The sequence below is a fragment of the Ochotona curzoniae genome, unplaced genomic scaffold, assembly GCF_017591425.1.
Source record: "Ochotona curzoniae isolate NIBS_2020 unplaced genomic scaffold, NIBS_Ocur_1.0 scaffold_3890, whole genome shotgun sequence".
In the NCBI taxonomy this organism is placed as follows: Eukaryota; Metazoa; Chordata; class Mammalia; order Lagomorpha; family Ochotonidae; genus Ochotona; species Ochotona curzoniae.
In genome coordinates this window covers 17,405,705-17,427,891 of record NW_024467115.1, presented here as the reverse complement: position 1 = coordinate 17,427,891, position 22,187 = coordinate 17,405,705, and the positions used below count along the sequence as shown (strand labels likewise).

The 22,187-nt window shown below is 44.4% G+C and overlaps 1 protein-coding gene across 1 annotated transcript in view; it reads left to right on the top strand.

The window, feature by feature from the left end:
- The window catches only part of MAP7 (microtubule associated protein 7), a 198,686-nt gene that overhangs the window by 92,344 nt on the left and 84,155 nt on the right, over nt 1-22,187 (top strand). The window contains exons 5-8 of the mRNA XM_040965658.1: nt 9,397-9,560; nt 10,692-10,809; nt 17,228-17,338; nt 21,836-21,949. Of these exons, the coding sequence (XP_040821592.1) occupies nt 9,397-9,560; nt 10,692-10,809; nt 17,228-17,338; nt 21,836-21,949 (507 nt within the window). The remainder of the gene's footprint in view (nt 1-9,396; nt 9,561-10,691; nt 10,810-17,227; nt 17,339-21,835; nt 21,950-22,187) is intronic.

Genomic DNA, 22,187 nt, shown 5'->3' with positions numbered 1-22,187 from the left:
CAAGACCTGACTTCAGATGTTCTTATCCCTTACCATTTCTTCCAACTTTATATGGTATTACATGGTTTCTCAGTATTCAGTTTTGCACGTAACCCATTGCTCCATCTGCTTCAGTGTTTATGTGACCACAATGCTGCATTTCCTGGAGGTCACTTTTTCTTTCTCTCATAGGGGGTGAGTTCTGTTCTCCACACCCTCTTTCAAAAGGGCCAGGCTGGGCTCTGGGTTCTAAATGTGATGGAACTGGAGTGGGGCGTGGGCATGAGTTCTCTGCCTTGCTGTGACCATCCTATTAGTCACGTGTTCTCTGTGATCACACAGAGTCGCTAACATGAACCATGTGTGCTGAGCCCACATTACACATGTGGCACTGCACCACATGCTTTGTATGTTTCTGGGAGCCACATATCCACCCTGCTGGTAAGACATACTGCTGTGGAACTCAAGGGAGCGAGATCACAGAAGTCATTACTTCCTTGCTGCCATGTGGATGTCAGGTGCCAGGTGGGGCTGTGCTCAGATTTCTGTGAGGCCACACACTGCTCTGTGTGCCACTCTTGTGCCCTGCTTTGCACTTTCAAGTGCTGACAGTACAGTCTGTGTATCCTCCAAAATAGAGCCCTACCTGATAGCACACTCCCACACTGTGTGGTGCTAACATCATTACAGCGTCGTTAAAATACTCTGCCATCAGCATCATATCTGACACGGCAGTATCTTGTCACTGTCTAGCATGTTAAGGCGTTAAAAGGGCTTTGAGTTTTTATTAGGGTTCTGTCGTCCAGGAGTGCATTATGACTTCAGCAGAGCAATGGTTCAGACTCATCCTGTTCTCTCCTTGGGCACGGTCTTCTTTCATAGAGTTGCTGCTTTATGAAATCAGGTGTGACAGATGACACTGACGCAGCAGCTTAAATGCCGGGATGTGCTTTCTCACAGTTGTGGTGGCTGGGAAGTGCAAGGTCAATGTTTGCTCAGTTGCTTGGGATTGCTGTCTTCCTGGCCTGCAGAGGGTCACTTTATCCCCACGTGGTCTTTCCTAAAACACCAATTTCATGGACCTGGGGTCCCCCCTGCCCTTATATCTTTATATCCATGTCCCCAATCACTTGGAAGGTTAGGTCTTTATCTTGTGATCAGGATAGGGGAAACACAATTGAGTTCATAATATTGTTGATCTTTTCCCTTATGTTCAGAATTCTCTTTTTTTTTTTTAAGATTTTATTTTTATTTGAAAGGCAGAGTTATAGAGAGGAGAGAGATATTCCATCCACTGGCTTACTCCCCGAATGGCTGCAATGGCTGTAGCTGAACCAGTCCAGAACTAAGAGCCAGGAAGGAGCTTCTTCCAGGTCTCCCATATGGGTGAGAGGTACCCCGGGAAGTGGGCTATTTTCCTCTGTTTTCTTTCCCAAGTCTTTTTTTTTTTAAAGATTTATTTCTATTTTATTTTTATTGGAAAGGCGGATATACAGAGAGGAGAGACAGAGAGGAAGATCTTCCGTCCGATGATTCACTCCCCAAGTGAGCGCAACGGCCGGTACTATGCTGATCCGAAGCCAGGAGACTCTTCCGTCTTTGGGCCGTCTTTGACTGCTTTTCCAGGCCACAGGCAGGGAGCTGGATGGGAAGTGTGGCCGCCGGGATAGAACCGGCGCCCATATGGGATCCCGGGCGTGCAAGGCAAGGACCTTAACCACTGCGCCACTGCGCCGGGCCCTTTCCCAAGTCTTAAGCAGGGAGCTAGATTGGAAGTTGATAACGGAGACACAAAGCTGTGCCCGAATGAGGTGCTGCCACCATACGGATTGTTTACTTACTCCATCACAATGCCCGCCCCAGAATTCTCATTTTTGAATGAGGAAATGCACAGCTTTGGATGTTATCTATCACTAATAGAGCATGTCTTAAATTACTAAAACTCTTATTACTAAACTCTTTAGTTAAAACTCTTATTAACTAAAATTCTTATTACAATATTGAAGCATTTGGTGTATTATCCTTCCATTTCCAAGGCTGCATAATCTGTACTTGGTAGTAATTCCAGCACTCACTAGCTTGCTTTGCAGTCATAAGCCAGTATTACTGGTCATTTCAACATTGTTTACCTGTTCTCTATGTGGCTGTTTGAAGATCAGTGTTTACAAAGGCACTGCAATAGGATCTCCTTCCTGGTAGACAACAGAAGTGAAACTTACTAGAAGCTATTTGAGTGAAGAAATATTCTTCCTCCCCAAAAGATTATCTGGGATAAAACTGATTGTTACTCTAATAATGCTCAGACCTGTTGTGATTGTAGCACAGCCTCAAGAACTACCTGTGGCTTTCTGAATTAATGCTATGACGCAAAAAAAAAAAAAAAAGAAAAAAGAAAAGGCAATCGCAGCTAAAATGAGGAATACTATAAAGTGGAGAGAACTGTTCTGACCACTTGAAATGTAATCTTTTAATCCGCACAGCAAACTTGCACAGAAGGTCAGGTTTTTACTCAGCTTATCCTGGCTGAACTGAGACATAGGAAAGTTAGGTGAGTTAATGTGAGGCCTCACTGTGAAATATCAATAAAAGTTGTCTGAGAATCGGAAAGTAGCTGTTGAAGCTTTTGGGTGTGTTCAAGTTGTGAAACGCCCTGTGAGAATGCAAAGAAGTAAAAAGCAATGACCTTTTCCAAGTAGAGCTCAGAGTTTAGGGAATTCTCTTAGTTTGTAGCAGCAGCATGCTCTGGAAGGGACCAGGTTCTGCAGAAGCCTCCAGGTGCAGCATCTCATCTAAGCACGAGAGTGCATCCTAGCTAGCATCCCTGCGTCTACCACTCACACACTGCAAAAGGCTGTTCTGACGAGCATGGCAACTTCAAGGCTACACCCTCTGGGTAAGAACCAACCACAAATTTCCCAGCAGGGCAAGAGTAGGAGCAGGGACACAGGAGAGTGTGGTTGGCTGGGCTGGCAAGTCTAACCAGGATAGAAAGAGGCTATTTTGGAGCTCAGTGGGAGGAAAGGCCAAATAAGGATGCTAAAGGCCCAGTGGTGAGATTCATAATCAGGGGAGTTCAATTTAAAAATATATATATATTTATTTGTTTGTTTGAAAGAACCATACAGAGAGGGAAAGACAGAAATTGATCTTCCTTCTGCTGGTTTGCTTCCCCAAGAAGGCCACAGTGGCTGGGGCAAGGTCTGCCAAATAGGTCCTTCTAGGTCTCCCCTGTGGGTGGCAGGAGCTGGCTTCTGCTGCTTTTCCCAGCTCACTGTCAGGAAACGGAATCGGAAGTGGAACAGCTGGAACTCCAACCAGCTCCCATACAGGATGCCGACATCACAGGTGATAGCTCCATCAGCTGTGCCACAGTGCTGGCTCCAAGGGAGTGTGAATGTAATGAAAACAAACAATAGTCATAAATACATGTGAACAAAAAACACCTATTTTTCAGATCTTTCTGGTTTTTATATACTAAGATTTTATAAACATTTTGTCTTGGTTTCAAGATCTGTCATAGGGGAAAAAAAACTATAATATGTTCTTAAGTGTCCTCAAACAATATATAATTTTTTTCAAAACAGACTGTAAAATTCAGAGACTAGACTAAAAGTTAAAAATTTACTTATATCACACCATGTATTTGTATGTCTCAGGATATACAGCTATGTCTCTTTTTTTCCACAGTCTGGGTACTTGGTTAATGGGAGTAAAAGTTGGTATGTCCTCCAGAAAGTGTGGTAGTATCTATGTATAGTCCCTGAGCCAGCAGTTCTCCTTCCATTTTATGTACCCAAACAGCAACACAGAAATTTGTGATAGTTCACTGATTGCCACTTAAGGTTGAAATTAGTAAAAGCCTATCAGTCAATAGGTAACTGGTGTTCTAAAATTAGGGTGCACAGACAATGCACTACCACGTAGCCCTGTCAGATTGTCAGGGTGGGTGTTTAGCCTGGCGCTGAGACTCCCATGTCCCCTGTCAGAATGCCTGGCCTCAATATCTACCCCTGGGTCCCGATTTCATCTTTCCACTGCTCTGGGCCCTGAGAAAGCGGTGTAATCCAGGCCTCCCGCCGGGGAGATCTGGATGGAGTTCCTGGCTCCTGGCTTCAGTCCAGCTGTCTGAGCACTTAGGGAATGGATCATCAAAGCAAACACTCTCCCTGTGTCACTGTCTCTAGCTGTCCCTGGATCTCTGAGATTAACAAAAATAAAACCTTAAAGTGTTGAAGGACCCACAACAGCAAATCCCATGAAAGAACTGGAGTCTCCGAAAGAAAAAAATATATATTTTGTGAGTATTTCAGATGTTGATGTGTGAAATCTCTAAGAAGTGCAAAACAGCAAGTTAACTGCAGTCCATGCACTGTTCAAGGTGCAGGTAGAATGTAAGAGATTAGAGGAAGGCTGCCAGCTCACCTTTTAATGTTTTGTCCTGTTTTATTTGGCAAATTCCATCACTAAGAGCCCACTCTTCAAGGTAAACTGAAATGTGAAATGTCATGAAAGCCTATCACTAAATGGTGAATCTGTAAGTTACTACAAGTGTGAACAAGCATGACCAAAGCCAGTGCATGAAAAGAGGGTGTCAGAATTACATTGTCTATTAACTTTTAAGGTGTGTTCTCACAATGTCTTTTCTGTTTTCAGTCAATTAAGTAAATATTTATTGAGCACTCACTTTGTGGGTTTTTTTTTACCTTGAATTAAGTCCTTTATTTGGATCTGAAGGTTTCTTGGACCAATAGAGCTGTTCAAATTAGAATCTCAGGCTAAAGAAAACCGGCATGCAAACAGACCTGTGCAAGGTGTGCACACCCAATAGGAGCAGAGGTCCTAAGTGGACCCAGACCTCTCCAGGACCGGTCCCAGTTCTCACTACCCCCAGCCAGCATGATCTGAGGAAGGACAAGCTTACCCTAAAATGTCCTCATCCTTTTTATTCATTGAAGTCAGCTGGGATGCCCTTCAATTTATCTCCCTACAGGCCCAGTGTGATAGCCTAGTGGCTGAATCCTCGCAGGATCCCATGTGGGTGCCGGTTCGTGTCCTGGTGGCAACACTTTCCATCCAGCTCCCTGCTTGTGGTCTGGGAAAGCAGTGGAGGATGGCCCAAAGCCTTGGGATCCTGTGCCACGTGGGATGCTCCTGTCTTTGGTCAGCTTAGCTCTAGCGTGGTGGCCACTTGGAGAATGAACCACCAGATGGAGGATCTTTCTCTGTCTTCCCTTCTTTCTATATATCTGCCTTTCCAATAAAAATACATAAGACTTCTTTAAAAAATCATCCTCTGACTCACTTTGGAAAGATTTAATATCAAAAACGAAGCATTCAGCCTTAAAATGTAAGGGAACTGAAATATTCTGAATTTTTGTTGTTTTCCTCAAGATTTACCCTCTGTGTTTCATTTGCTCACTTACCTACAGTGTTATCTTACACAAGGGTACATCAAAAACTGTGAGGAATGTGGAATTCAAAGGTAAGGTTAGGGACCAATGTTTAGCACAGCCTGGGTTGCCTGCAGCCCATGTCAGAGGGCCTGGGTGCAAGTACCAGCTGTACTCTGTGTTCCAACTTCCTGGTAATGTGAACCTTGGCAGGCTGCAGGTAATAGCCCATGCCACTGGGCTCCCGTTCCCCACATGGGGGAACCACACAAAGCTGAGTTTTTCAGCCTGGCCAATCCCTCAGTATTGCTAGCATTTGAGGCATGAACCAACTGATGGGAGATATTACTATCTCCCTCTCTATCTCTCTTTCTCTTACACTCTGCTTTTTAAAAAAATAATAATCTTTTAAAATGAGAAATTAATTTTGATGCAAAAAATTTTTTAATTTATGAATACGTTATTCACTTTTTTTAATACTTTTTTTAACATTTAGTTGACATGCAGAGAGAAAGAAATCTTTTTCCCATTTTCATTTTTTTTTTCTGCAAAACTTTTTTTTGACAATCTTTACATAGTTAATTAGGGTAAGAAGGTTCAAGGACTACAGGAAAGTGGATAATACTAGTATGTTTTCCATATTGCTACCTTCATGTTTAAAGGGGGGTATTAAGGGAGAAGGCCCACCCAATTTCCCACCCTCCCCAGGTCCCGGATGTAGGGCATGCTCTGAGGTTCTTGCTCAAGTGGTTTTGATATTGCAACAGTTATGAATTACTGTCAGTCTTGCCACTCCAAGCACTATGAGGTCTTTGAAAAATCCACTGATTGACATAGTCCATCATAGCTGAGCTGGTTGGTTGACTTGTTCTGTCTTCTCTCTTTTCCTGGTTAGGGTTCTGAGTCCAGCATTTAGATTAGGAAGATCTCCAAAGAAACTTCTTGTATGTGCTAACAAGTACAGGGCCTGGCACCGTCCATCGCCCCAATCAGCTGGTGGTTGCAATTGCTGGGTTGGTTCTGTTTTCACTCCTGACTTCCACTGGAATCAGTAGGTGTTGCAGTCCAGCCTGGTTCTGCCCAGCACATACTTGGCCCTCACATAAACCAGTGGGAGCTGCAGCCTAGTTTGAGCGACCCACAATAACCCCCATCAGGCCCACCCCCTACCCTGGTTTGCCAGTAAGTGTAGCAGTAATCCAGTCTGTCCCACACCCCATTCCACCCCAGCCGCTATCTTAGTTTTATGTCCTCCCGTGGAAGTGGTAACCCAAGAGGGATGAGCCCACTATTTCCCTCCCAGGCCTCTCCCACTCCCAGATTCCAGCTGATGCTGTAGCTAAGCCCAAACAACCCTCGCCCACTTTAATTTTGTTTGCACCAATAGGAATAATCAGCCCAGCCCGGCTTTTCCCTGATCTAGTCCACATGAGGCGCACAGGTATTGTAGCCCTGCCTAGTCTGGTCTGCCCCCATCCCAGCCCATGCTCTCCTGTGGAAGTAGCTGTCCAGCAAAGGAACCCTCCCTTATTCCCCTGCCGGCTCTGCCCACTTCCTTTCTTGTTCTCAGGCTGGTTGGGTGCTGCAGTCCCTTCCGGTACAGGCAACCTCACCTTGGCATTCCATATTGTGCACTAGTCTTTGTTGCGACCGAACCTGGGTCAACCCTCACTGGTGCCTGGATTTGCCAGTGGGTGTGGTGGACAGATTCAGCCTGGTCTTGCCCCCACGTCTGCCAATTGTATGCCAGTGGGTAGCTTTCCATGGCCTGTTCTGGGCTGTTTCCTATCATGTTTCTTGCGCTTACCTGCCGTGTCTGTGTCCTGCCAGAGGAGTTGCCCAGGCTCCTCCATCAGAACCTCTCCCAATGCCAGATTTCACGCTTACCAGTAGGTCCATGAGCCAACCCTACTCAGTCCACCTCCTGTCATAGCTTTTCCTGACTGGCCTTCAACCCAATCTGGTTCTTGCTGTTGGATGTTCCAGCTCAGGCATGGTTTGTCCATACCCACATATGACTCACACATGGCTCAGTAGGGGTTTGAGACCTTGCCTAGTCCATCCCACATCTGCCCTGGTCCTCCAGGACACCAGGGGGAGTTGGGGTCCGGCCCGCTTCAGTGCTTCCAATCCCAGTCCACACTTGTGCCAAGGGAGACTGCAACTGTTTCCAGATCAGAACGCAACCCCCCTTCCAGGCCACGTGCCTCTTGGTGGGAACCTCAGCCCAGCTAGAGTTGTTCCCTTTGCTCCCCAACTGGGCCTGTTCCCAGCCATAGATCACTTGCCTGCCAGTGGATGCTCTGACTCAGCTTGGCACAGCCCCTCCCCTGTCCCGACCTCTGCCTTAGACACTGTGGCTTAGCGTCCCTGGCTCCCGCAGACCAGTAGGTACAAGAGCCTAGCTCGGCATGACCTCTGCTCCCTCCTGATTTCTAGTTTTACTTGTGGGCTAAGGTTTGCTCAGTCGTGCCTGATCTACTCTGTTCCATTACCAGTTGACACATTAGCCAGCTGTTGGAGCTACTTTTGCAGGACAAGCCCCAAGCCATAGCTTCTGCATGGACTGGTATTTGGTGCTCAGCATTATTAGTGATTACAAGTTTTACAAAGGAAGAGTTACTGCCTGTTTCAGGTCCAAGAAGCACAATGGGTTCAACCTGGAGCTAATTAAGCAGCGACTCAAAGAACCAAATCCCCAGAGCTCCCCGCCCAGACGGCCAGCAGGTGGAGCCTGGCACCAAATGGCGCACTGGCCGCCCGGGAACAGTTCACCATGTGCACATGGCGGCTGTCTGGGATCCAGGCATGAGACGCCCCGTCCTGAGACCCACCAGCAGCTGGGAGGCTGCTGGAGGTTTAAATTCCCAGGCCCAAGGTCACGCCCCTTCCAAATCCCATTTACCGCCCAATGAAGGCGGTGGGTGGGTCCTGGACCTGCCCAGTCCCGGAGACCTCCCCTCTCGGTGTACTCGCCCGGAAGGAAGCAGCCCCTGGAGCCCAGCAGGCCCGGGAACAGCTCACCATGTGCACATGGCAGCTGTCTGGGATCCAGGCTTGAGACGCCCCGTCCTGAGACCCACCAAAAGAAATCTTCCATCTGCTTTTTTACTTCTTGATTGTCAGCAGTTACCCAGCCTGGGCCAGGCCAAACCACATGCATTAGGAGGAAGCTGGATCAGAACTGGAGCAGCTGGGATTCCAACCAGCACTCCAATACTGGTATGCCGGTGTTACAAGTGTGGCTTAACCCACTATGCCATGCTGCCAGCCTCAGCTGTTTCTTAGTACATACTTTTGATGAACTCTCTGAAGTGACCCCGTAGATGTGCTTGGGTATCAGAACAACGGAAGCATCCTACTGAAGAAAATAGCTTTGTGTGGACTCGATTTAAAACACAGTTGTATGTAGTACATCAAGAAGAAAAGGGACATTTCCACTGTTGAACAGTGTTTTCCAATTTGGATGTCTCCATTCAGGTGTCAGTCCTAAGCAGGGTGAGGTCCTGGAATACCAGGGTGGTTAGCTGCTGCTCTCACACACCTGGGAGGCTTTCCTTGTATCTCCCCTCAGCCAACTATTTTCTCACAAATGCTTTTAATGATCGCAGAGGGTCGATGTTAAGTTAAACGCAATGTAGTCACAGACTAGAGGCGTTCACGTTTACAGAGAGGCGTTTCTGTTGTCTGGGAGAGGCTGTGTGGGTTGTGGGATGAAATCAGGGCATGCATGCACATTGAGGCCTTACCCTCTAGCACACTACCCGGCAGCACGAGTCTCCAAAGGCTAGAATGTTAGGATGCTTCTTCACCACCATTTTTAACATACTAAGTGATGCTTAAACATTGAATGGAATACCAGTTTTTCTGTTTCCTGAAAATGAGGAAAAGTGCAGGCCACGCTTGCTTGTTAATTGATGCAAAGCCCAGGAGCCTACCCTTGTTTGACACAGAGACCTTAGGTGGCCCTCGCTGTTCAGGGGCTACACCCACCTGAGTATGCTGTCTCTCTTGTCCTCCCCTGAAGCTGCAAGAGAAATCGTCTGGTTGGAAAGGGAAGAGCGCGCCAGGCAACACTATGAGAAGCACCTGGAAGAGCGGAAGAAGAAGTTGGAGGAGCAGAGGCAGAAGGAGGAGCGGCGCCGAGCTGCCGTGGAGGAGAAACGCCGGCAGCGGCTAGAGGAGGACAAGGTGAGAGGTGGGCCCAGGCCGACATGGATGGGAGGGAGGCAGAGCCGGCCAGGTAGGGCCAGGTGTGTCCCCCTCCTGGCTTCCGAGGAGGCAGCTCAGCAGATGGTCGAAGCTGCTTGGGAAGAGGTGTGGAAGTCTGGGAGAGGCAGGGCTGGTTATCACTGCTGCCACACAAGCTTGAAATGCACAATCTAAACACCTCCACTCTAAGTCAACAACTCATTTAGCCTTTTGGTTCTTCTGCACTGAGGCCGCAGCAGTTGGGTTTCCTGTCCCACGTTTTCACAGGGATTGCCCCATGTGATTCAACCTTGCCTAACGCTGGAGTAAGAATTAGATACAGAGCTTTTGTGAAAATGCAAGTTTCAACTGCTAATGGGTAGGTGGTAGGCGGTGCTACACATCATTGAGCTGGGAACACTCACACACCCAGATTCTAAACTCTGTTTTCTCGCGTAGTGCCATGTCTGTTATTCACTGATCCTAACCTAAGTCCCCATGCTCATGTGTTGAAATCATCACATCACAGGTCAACTCTGTGGCACAGCCGGTTGAACTACTGACGCCAGGGGGCAGCACAAATGAGTGCCCCACTTACCATCCGGCTCCCTGCTCGTGCACCTGAGCAAGCAGAAGATGGCCCAAGTGCTTGGGCCCTGGGCACCTGTGCAGGGGACTTGGGTAGCATTCCTGGCTCCTGGATACAGCCCAGCCCAGCCCAGCCCTAGCTGTTGGGGCCATTTAAGGAGTGAACCAGCTGATGGAAACAATTTTGTCTCTCCCTCCTTTCTCCCTCCCTCCCTCCCTCCTCCTGTCTCCCTATAACTCTTGCCTTTTAAGTAAATTTTGCTTTTCTAAAAAAAAGCATCACAGCTCAGCAGTAAGTCATGTATGTAGGAGCCTATGGTCCAACAAGGGTCTCATGAGCTGACTCTTGATTATTTCAGTAGCTGCCCCCCCCCCCAACTGTATTTTTCCCACCATAAGATGAGACACAGACACAACAGAATGGATTAGGGTGATTGAATGGGAATGCAGGTGGTACCCCCTTATCCCACCCTGCCATACTGTACCACGAAGCACCTTCAGACCAACTTTGATCCTAACCCCTGACTCTGCACTCCTGGCCAGGTACGCCATGAAGCTGTCGTCCGGCGTACAATGGAGAGGAGCCAGAAGCCCAGGCCGCAGGCCAACCGGTGGTCGTGGGGCGGCCCTCTGCACGGGAGCCCAGGCCTCCACAGCGCAGGTAAACATACGTGGCACCGACCACCACTGTCAGAACCAGCAGTCTTTGGTGTGGTTTGGGTTGAATTTTTTTTTGTTTTGTTTCCGTTTTGGGTTAGTTAAAAAATAAAGTGTTTCTGCTTCTTTTTCTTCAATCTGTGTTTGCAACACAAAATCCTGCTGAAATAATTCAGCTTCAATCGTGTGGCACTCCCTCTGGTTGAGGATAGAGGGTGATGGAGATCAGAGGTTCTGTCAGCTGCACTCTCCACCCGTGCTGCGGCTTCTTCAGCAGACACGGTAGCATGTGTCTAAGCTGTTTCCTACATGAACGAGTAGAAATTCACTTCAGAATTCGAACTCACTGTAAAGCTTTATTTTTGTACTGTAAATTCAAGACACTTTGAGCTTTACATAGTATGTGTCACTTTAATTTTTTTTTTCTTTCATTTGTTTGAGTTCAATATCTTTATTTCTTATTTTGCTTTGGAAAGTCATTGTCTGGCATTCTGTCCCCAGGTGGTTTTGTTGAGTCATCATTCACCTTTCTCGATTTAGCAGGCCTGGACCACCACTTCCCAACTGTTGGTGGTACTAGAGAATCTGGTACAGACACCCTGTGATTGCCAGCTGCCCGCCCTGTAGCTAGCGCCTCGGACCCAGGGCTGGCTCACCAGTCGCTGAGCTGTCACCACCCTAGTCGTAATGCATGCTTCCTACGCTCCGGCCTAGACCTAGATCTGGGGTTGGCACAGTGTTTCCTAAGTGTGACAGTGCAATTCAGGTGACTTAAAGGTGTTGCCATATTGGCTTTATCTTGAAACACTTGCTTTGTTTGAAACCTCTGCAAGCTGATTTTCAGCTTTAAAAAAAAATTGCCTGGGATTAGAGTTTCTGGTTTAGCTTCTCTCCCTCTTCCCATCCAACATCTATACCTGCCCCCTCACCCTTTTAATTTTCATCTAAATGGCCATGAATTTTTGTTTATTTACTCTTTGATTCCTATGTACCTTCCCTAATATTTTGATTAGGAAAAAAATAAAACCCCTTACTGTCTCATGGTTTGCAAACTGACTTGAAAACAGTTTTTTTTTTTTTTTTTTTTTTTTTGATTCCTTGCTGTTCACAACCCAGGCAAGCCTGTGGTAGTGCTATGATTTACGTGGAGTAGGGATGGCTTTAATACAGAAAAGCTGCCACAGTATATGTTTTGGCAGCTATGTATATATGTGTATATTTTTTTCTTTCTTATGTAATTGCATTCTTTACGCATATATGTGGCTGATTCTGCCAATAAAAGACTGTCATATGTTTCTGAAGAGACGTAGGTCTTCCTTGCCTTAATTCTTGCTTCCAGACCAAGTTCAGCAGCCGCTGACCTCTGTTATTTACCACTCAGAACAAGAGAGACCTGAGTTAAAAATCTGTTTTTCCCCAAGGGCTGTCAGTTCGAGCAAACTGTTCCTTTCCTGGAACAGAGTTGAACTGGAATTTGCCACAGTTTTCAATCGAGAGTGACATGCTGTGATGTTGCCAGCAGCGGGCAGGTCTCATTCACTTAGAAAAAGGCCCTTTAGTTCAAAGTCATATCTGAGGTGTGATGACTTCTCACCCATGATTAGATTCTAAGACTGTCTCCAGTGGAATTCTAGTCACAACTGCTGGCATATCAGCTCTCACTGGCTTGGAAAACTTAAGCTGATTTGCATCTTGTTTAGTGAGAAAAATAAATGAATAATAATTAATCTCATCTCTCAGTAATAACAAAGACATAGAATACTTCCATAATTTCAACGCCCTCTGGCAGTTTTTTTAAATTATTATTTTATTTGTATGAAAGACAGAAGGACCATTCACAGTACCCTGTAGGATAGAGAACTGAATGTTTCTAATGACCTGTAGGGAATCTGCATGTAGACACAACTTTACTCCAACAAAAAGGCCACAAATAAAGCAGCATCAGGAAATGTGTTGCAGGAACTGGCTTTGTGGTGTGGTGAGGTATACCACCACTTTTGGCACCAGTGTCGATACCAGAGTGCCTGCTCTGCCACTTCAGACCTGAGAAAACAACAGATGATGTATGGGGTTCCTCACTCACAGCTTCATCCTGGCCCAGCCCCAGCTGTCACAGCTATTTGGAAACTGAGGCAGCAGAGGAAAGATCTGTCTCTTCCTCTTTCTCTAACTTTCTGTTTCTAAAATATATAAATAAATTGTAGGAAGAAGGCAGGAGGGAGAAAGGGGAGAAAGAAAATATGTTGCAGGGAGTGAACATTTAACCTGATGATTACATTGCTCCCACCCCACCCCGGAGTACCCAAATTCATTTCCCAACTCGGACTGCCGGCTCCAGCTTTATGCCCTGCACACCGTGGGAGGCAGCATAACATCACTCAGGTAGCTGGAATTTTGCGGCATACATGAGAAACTTGGTTTCCATCCCAGCTCCAGGCCTGGTTGTCACAGGTATTTGGAGAATGAGCCAATGGTTTTAAGTTTCTCACTGCTACTACTACCCCAAGTTCTTAAGTAAATGAAAAATCGGAAAACTTAAAAAGAACATGTATTAATATAAAGTCACCTGGAAATGACTTTTGTTATTCCTTTTTGTACCCAAACCTTACATTTCACTAGGATGCTTCTTTGACATTTTCGTAGATCTTTCTAGAATGTTAGGATTGCTCTAAGGGAGACCATCATTTGTGCATAAATATGAGTCACAGAAATGCTGTTTTCTAGTTCATTAATGGTAGAATTGCTTTGACTAAAAATGAACCTTAGTCAAAAATACAAATAGCTGATGTTAATGAAAAATTCATCACCGTTACTCTGTAAATAATAGTTTAAAATGATTACTCCATACAGAAAAGGTCACTGCATTTTTTTTTAAAGATTTATTTTTTATTTTCTTTATTGGAAAGGCGGATATACAGAGAGGAAGATCTTCCGTCCAATGATTCACTCCCCAAGTGAGCGCAATGGCCGATACCATGCCGATCCGAAGCCAGGAGCCTCTTCCGGGTCTCCCACACGGGTGCAGGGTCCCAAAGCTTTGGGTGGTCCTCGACTGCTTTCCCGGGCCATAGGCAGGGAGCTGGAAGGGAAGTGGGGCTGCCGGGATTAGAACCGATGCCCATATGGGATCCCGGGCGTGCAAGGCGAGGACTTAACCACTGTGCCACTGCGCCGGGCCTTTTTTTTTTTTTAAAGATTTATTTGAAAGGCAGAAGAGAGAGAATCTTCTATCCATGTTTCGCTCTCCATGTGGCCATGATGACTAGGGCTGGGCCAGGCCAAAACCAAGAGCCAACAGTTTCTTCTGGGTCCCCCACATTTCTTCAGGGGCCCAAACACTTGAGCCATCTTGGTTTCCTTTCACAGGCACCTTAGCAGGAAGCTGGATCGGAAGTGGAGCTGCCAGGACTAGAACTGGTACTGCAAGCTATGGCTTTATTGGCTGTGTTGCAGTGGCCCCCACTGCACATTTTTTACTGCCAATGTTAAGCCATCTCCTCCCAGGAATAATTTAATTTTATGGGCAGCTAATAATGAAAAACCAAACATCACAAAAACCCTTTAATTGTAGCAATGATAGGTGAAAACATCCAATTAACTCCTAAAAAATACAAGAGTAAGATTTTTAGACTTTCATTATATGTGATTTTACAGTGAGTCTAGTTTGTGCTAATGAATATTGTTAGAGCCAAAGCAGATTAACAGCTGATTTTTACACTTATAAACGTTTCCCATCTTATTTGATATTTACCAATTGTTTCTTAAATTATTTAACTGCAGGATAAGCAAATAATACATACAAGCTTAGAAACAATTCTGCTTTTAATCCTGTTCTGTCAGTTCTGTTGGGCAAATTTGTGTGCTGATTCTATACTTGTATACCACACTGAACTCACTCACATAGAAATGTGGCTATTTTTACACTCTTACATCGGTTTCTAGCGTTGAACAACACAGTAGGGGGCAAGCCAGAATGGGACAACTAAAGTTCCTAGTAACCTATTGTGTATTTTCTGAGAAAATGAAAAGGAGGAGTTTGGAGACTCCAAACATAAAGTTATTTTGTTTTTATTGGAAAAACAAATTTACAGAGAGGAGATAAAATGAGAAAGATCTCCCATCTGCAGGTTCACTCCACAGGTAGCTACAATGGCCAGAGCTAAGCCAATCCAAAGCCAGGAGCCAGAAGCTTCTTTCAGGTCTCCAGTACGAGCGCAGATTCCCAAGGCTTTGGGCTGTGTTTTACTGCTTTGGCAGGCCACAAGCAGGGAGCTGGATGGGAAGTGGTGCCCATATGGGGGTCCCAGCACATGCAAGGTGAAAACTTCAGACAGTGGACTACCATGCGGGGGGTTAAGTGACTAGGAGAGGAAAACATTTATGATCTGAATTTTTTTTTTTTTTTGCCTTTTCAAAAGTTCTTAAATTTATTTATTTGAGAGGCAAAGAGAGAAAAGAAGAGGATGTTCACACATGCTGGTTCCCTCCCTGACTGCCCACAGTATCTAAGAGCTGGGCCGAGGCTGGACCTCAGTGCACATCTTCCAGGTGGATGGCAGGCACCCAAATCCTTGGTCCATCATTGCTGCCTTCTGGAGTCTTCCTTAGCCAGAAGCTGGAATGCAGAGTAGAACCAGCACTTGAATCCAGGTACTCCAGTGAGGGACTCAGGCATCTGCTTTGAGCTTTTATCCTCCAATTTCCATGGGCAGTGTCCTTTTTCCAGATGTAAGATGACTATAGACTTTTTTTTTTTAATTTAGTTCCTTGTGGAAATTCTTTTTTAAAATTTTTTTCACATTTTCCATTTTATTATTATTATCATTTTATGATACAGTCATGATCTGAATTTATCAGTGCACACTGTATTTACATTTATTAAAATGGCACTCGGTACATTGTAAAAAATGTATAATTATTAAGAAATCATGATATGGGGTAGACAGGATTGTGATGCAACAGGTTGAGCCACCACTTGGGACACCTTCACTCCACATCGGAGTACTGTTCAGGACTCAGCCACTCCTCTTCCCACCTGTGTTTCCACTAATGCATCTCAGAGACAGGAAATGATGGTAGTGGCCTACATATGTGAGTTACTGCCACCCTCATGGGAGACCCAGATGGAGGTCTTGGCTCCTGATCCAGTCTCAGCCATTGCAACCATTTGGGCAGTAAGCAGCAGATGCTAGATTCCTCTCTCTGCTCTTAGAATAAATAAATTTAAAAAAATTAAAATCTTTAAAAAAAAAGTTATTATCATGTGGTACTTACTCATTTCATGATGTAAACCAATCAGCACAGGCAGCCTATCAGTCCTTGTGTAGAGCCTACCAGCTGTTCTCTTCCAGTTCCTTACGTGGTTTATAATCCGTTATTGTGAGCTGCAAGTGTCTCACTGAGCGGTGGAACTCTAGAACTTGGCACTTCAGCCTGTTTCACTGACCCTTTCTGTATCTCTCCTCGCCTAACACTTGCCACCCTGTGAAACTATTCTAAGTTCATATTGACTTGTTTGTTAACTTCCAAGTAATCTTTAAAATGTTTTTTTCTAACACCTAAGAAGCGGGTATGTGTTTAGCCTAGTAGTTAAGACATTGCATTCCATACTAGAGTGCCTGGCTCTGATTCTGGACCCCAGCTCCCTGCAGGTGCCTGTTCTGGAGACCTAGATTGAGTTATCAGCTCCCAGCTTTGACCAAGCCCTGTCTCAGCCATAGGCAGCATTCGGGTAGGCAACCAAGGATGAAAACTCTCTGTCTCTCTGCCTCTCAGATAAATTTCATTTTAAGCTTTTTAAGGAGATTGAAATGTTAACTAACCTGATTTGATCCTTACACCTTGAGTTGGCACACTATACCCCATAAATATGTACAGGAAAAAAAATATGTTAACGGTTAACATGGCCATTGTTACTTTTTTTTTTTTAACTATTCTGTAATGGACTGGACTTCCCTGAGTAAAATCCCTCTGCAAGCCACAATGTTGGCAAATACACAGATCCTCGTTTCCATTTGACTGCAACATTTGTGTATTTTGCCAGCACCATTATTACCCCAGAAATGACAAGGGCATTCACTTGTGTGGGCCTCTCCTTGTTCCACACACAGTCTGCCTCCACTGGCTTCGTAGCCCCAGACCTCTGTTCAGTCTTCATCTACTTGGATTATAGCAATATCCTTAAGTTTCCATGGCTGACAAACTGGTAAGCTGAAGATTGACTCTGTCCTGCAAGAAAAATGGATTTGATTTCTAGCCTTTAAGTTACCTTGAAAATGTCCACTTAGAAAACTATGCTGTTATTGAATGATCTAGAAATAGAGCTGAAAGCCTCCAAGCCTAGTTTTTCCCTCCATCAGTGACCTAGGAAATTGCAATCCTGCATGCTGGCTGTCAATTAGCATTATCTCCATTTGTTTTAGATCCAGACAGGCGGTCAGTTTCCACCATGAATCTTTCGAAACATGTTGATCCCGTCATTAGCAAGCGGCTCTCCTCTTCATCTGCAACTTTGCTAAATTCTCCAGATAGAGGTACAGTTCAAAAGGAAAACAACAAAAAGTGTTCTGTTCTTTACCTAATGCTTTTTTATTTTTATGGATGTTTACAGATGGAAATAATCATCTGAAGTTGCTTTCCCTACATTTCTCAAATAGGAAGAAAAAAACCTCAGAGTAAAAAAGCAGTAAACGGCTGAGCAGCATTTTCCTTGCGGCATTTTAGAACCTGGCTGAGTGATTGCGTTCAGCAGTGCTGAAGGCGGTGCTTCTCTGGACTGTTTAGTAACAACTCCAGAAGTCACCCACTTATCCACCCAAGTGCAAATAATCTTTGTTACCAACATTTCTTTACCTCCAATCAGATTGCTGCGGCTTTTCATCTGCACTCTGGCAACTCCAGACTCTGGCTTTCTGACAGAATCTGTTTGAATGATTCATGTTGGTAGATTTCATTTTGGCCGATTTGTTTCTCATTGAACCAAACATTTTTGACTGCATTTCTTACGTGTATGATGGAGTTTTCAGTGTCCATTCATTTACCCTTGAGAAACATGGCTTGGCTTCATCACTTACACTCTCTGGAAATGTTTAGCAACCTTAGTCCTCCAGTTAACATCTTACTTGACTTTTGAGTTGTATTCATCCAATGGATTTACAGTACATGAACGTTGAATCATTTATGAAGTGAAAATTTTATCTTCCATATCTTATAAAAATAAAAATCAAGCTTTTAAGATAAACTAAACTACTTGTTCTACATAACCATGGTGTTTTACATAACCAAAGAATTATTGTGCAATATAGAGGCACATACTCTAAAAGTAGTAAGATAAAGTTGCTGTAAGTGTTTTATAAAGAAATTGGGACACTTTCACTGTTTCTAATCTTTCAAAAGAATGTAATGTGTGCATGTTCTGTGTGTATGTGTATCTGCATATTTTATGTCAAAGTTATGGTATCATTGTAATGCACAGCAGTACATAAGTGTTGATGTTATTTGTAACTAATCTCTTAAAGCAGTAAATGTTTGAACAACTCTCTGTTGTCTTTTAACCCAAACCATTCCTTTTTATGAAACCTGATCTACCTAAGTCATCACCTAATTATGTATTAGATAAATAGTCATATTGGATACTTTTGTATGTTTAAGGGTTATAAATGAAAATTTTCTTCATATAGTTTGCCTTCAAATCCATTTACTTAAAACGTGAATGATAGCATACAAGTGCTGATCTTAAGGTTGTCTGTTTATCTTTGTTTTGGAATTTTTCACTTATACACACTTGAATTTTATACCTTTGTAAACTTACTGCAGTTGACATACTGCAGCTGAGGCTTTACAGTACTTTTGAAACTTTGCTCACCACCTCCTGCAGTCACAGGACTCAATTAGGGTTAGGGTGGAAGTGGGGAGCTGGACCATGAACTGGACATCCTACCCATGCCTCTACAGAAAGTCGATGCTGAACTGTGTGTGCATCAATTAAGAATAAGATTTTTTATGGGCCCTACGTGATAGTGTTTGTTTGGATATTGCTAAAACAGTAGGCTCTAAGAACTGCAACCCCTGAGAGGTGGACAGTGTGACTTCTTGTCCTCCCTGACAGCTGTTGGACCAGAGTGCCTGAATCAGAGGTCAACAGCCCCTCACCCACTTGGTTGGTGTGCTGCATTTGCAGCTCTTCCCCCTGTGCCTTTGGTCAATCTGCAGTCATTCCTTGCCTCTCTTCCTCCTGCGAGCAAGAAACAGAATGGAGAATTAAGACATTATGGTCAGATTCCTCCACAACCAAGGTGGTTCCTAACTAGGACCAGGACACTGCCTCTGGAGGCGTGGTCCAGGTCTGGGAACTTGAGTATTGAGCTGTACTAGTAGGATGGGAGGGAGTACACTGGATCTTGGGAGTGCTCCTTCTTTGTTCTCCAGAGAGCCATGCGCCATCTCCCACTCTCACAGCTCAGCATGCCAGCATCCCAAGGCATTTTCTTTTTAATTCAGGCCAACTCTCAGTAGGACAATGAGAAAGGGCTTAGATCTTTCATTAAAAATAGAAATAATTCTGAATTTGGATTTTCTAATTAAGAAATTTAAGTATTTCCATTAATTTTCCCTTTTCTCCCTATTTTTAAAAGATTTATTATGCTTCATTATCTCATCAGAAAACATTCTTATCAAATGGTTAGGCTAGAACTTCATGGTTAAAGCTGTCAGGAGATTATATGTGTCTTTCCTAGCTTGATTAAGCTCTCTGTTCTGTGGCATGGGCCTTAAAATTGACAGTAGTAAAAGTTCAGCTGGAATGCATGCAAACAGCTCTCCTTGTTATGAAAACCACTGAATGATTGCCATGGCATTTGGTGAATAGCTGCTTCGCCAGGTGTGCTTTTCCAGGCCCTCCTGACCAGTTCTGGGCCTGTGCCCTTCCAGCTCTTGTGATTGTCACACCTAAATGGCATTGTGACATAGATGGCTTCAAGCCACCTTGGTTCAAATCTCTACAGCTGCTGCCTCAGAGAGAATAAGTGCTTCGCAAGACAGTATAAGAGGGAGTTTAAAATGTAGTAACCTGTTTGCTTAAAATTAGTACATTCCCCCTACACACCTACCCACCCCCCACTAGAATCCGTATCAGCTCTGCCCATAGACTTGCTGTATTTTGTCTGAGCAGTGCTTCATGTTTAATGTGAATCTTTAAGGCCTCAACCAACATTTAAAATATGGAAGATTTCCCAAACAGGTAGCTGTTTGACTTCTAATGACAAATGTGTGATCCAGCAGTCTGCCTAATGTCTGCATGCGCCCATCATGAGAGGCTTGAGTAGTGATTTCATGCTTTAAGTGCTTAAGTACAATTCACCATGGAGTTGTTCCGTGAGAGTTAATATCTTCCTTTGTAGTCTTAAAAACAAACCCCTCTAGGCTAAAGCCTAAATCAATCCACAAACTCTCCGTAACTTTTACTAAAACATTTCCTTATAGACTCTCATCACAGCTATAAATGTGGTAGAAGTAGAAACAGGCTTCTCCTTGAAAAACGTGCCACTCATGGTGTTGGGAGCTTTAAAGCAAATCTCTTCATGTTTGCCTTATATGCAAGTTAAAGTAGATTTTTCATGTTCTTCCTAAGAAGCAAATTCTTTTGTTGAGGCCTTAAAGATTCACAGAAAGAAAGTAATGAATTTCTTAATAGAGGAAAGAATAGGGGCTTCTCTTTTTAATGATAACCCAATCCCGAATGCCTTTGTAAGCTAGTTTTAAGAAAAAGGAATTTTGGGAAAAATTAGATCAAATAGCTAAAATATTACCTAACAAATCAGTGCAAATCCTTTCTATAGCAATGTTTAAAATATGACTTTTATTTATTAAAACTGATTTCCTAGAATTGGGATGTCATTCCTTGTAAATATGATGTAACCAAAGTTGTTGAAAGACCACATGCTTTAAAGACAAAGGGATCTTGCACCTGCTGTTTGTGGATCAGAACAGATGTGGCCTTGTCAGGTTCAGACAGTTTTAAAGACTTTCATATAACTGATGTAGGAATGTACTGAATGTCTAGAATAGGAATACTCAATCCCTCCAGCAAGAGTTGTCAGAATTTGCAGGCTCTTTGCTGGTGTTTTTGTCAAATACCTTCAGTGTTATCATGGGTCACTTCTGGAAGTTAGTGTCATGATAAGCAAACTAATTAATGGCATTCATTTCCCAACCATGGTTTCACCAAGCTCCGATATTATTTGGTATCACATGCCATTTCATTATTTTAAATTTATGTTCTGGAGTCTCCAGGTACCTGCTAGTAATGTTCAGGATTGTGTATATATTAAATGTTGGCTTTTTGGCTTAGTCCTGTATTGCTTTAATCTTTGGTGCATGTTTGTATGCACCAAGAGAGGCCTGAAAGAACCTGGTTTGCTGAGTGGAGAAGTAGAAAGGAATCCCACATAGAGCTCCACATGAATTTTCTTTCCTGTTGTTCAGTTATCTAGCCTCTGCCCTCCATAGCCCCAACTGCCTGGCGAACAATTCATGGTGCTGTAACATGAGTTAATGCTTATATGAAATCAGCCTCCTGTTCACCACCAACACCTCTGGGTTTATTACTCAACGGAGTTGGGAAGCTGAGCTGTGTGTGCTCTTCCTAGTCCGTTGTGCATCCCAATGAGGCAGATACTCGCTAGAGTTGCTGCCAAATCTGCAGTTGAATTTCTGCTACTCTCTTATTCCCTGTTGACTGCTGAAGGCAAATTGGTAGCAAAAGCTCCATCTGTAAAACTAATTTACAACCTGCTGCAAAATATACATCTTGGCACAAATACATACACATATGTACATAAATATATACATACATACATAGGCAACCTGGTACAGAGGCTGCTGCCTCTGGTCTGGGTCCTTCTTTCCTTGATTCCCAGCTAGGTGTCACCTCTGGCGAAGGCCCTGCATCTGGAAGCTCTAGGGGTGATGTTCTGCATCCTTTTGACCCTAAAAGAATGCCTCTAACATCTCGCTTATGTGGTGACGTCTAGCTCGCCGCCTGCAGCTCAGCCCGTGGGAGAGCAGCGTTGTTAACAGACTCCTGACGCCCACACACTCGTTCCTGGCCAGAAGTAAAAGCACAGCTGCCTTGCCTGGAGAATCAGGTAAACCTAGGAAAGGGGTGCTTCCCTGGCAAGGCCAGGTCCTACCTGTGAAGTGTATCTGAGCCGCCCATGTTCAATCTATACCCATCTCAGTTTCTTCTAGCACACGCTTCCCTCTCCTCCCAATGGCAATGTCTGTTGGTGTTGGTTTCATGTGCCACCATTGTCTCCTGAGCGTCCACTTCAGCATCTCATCTGGACACCAGACGCCAGGCAGACAGACGGAGGCCCCTCCCTG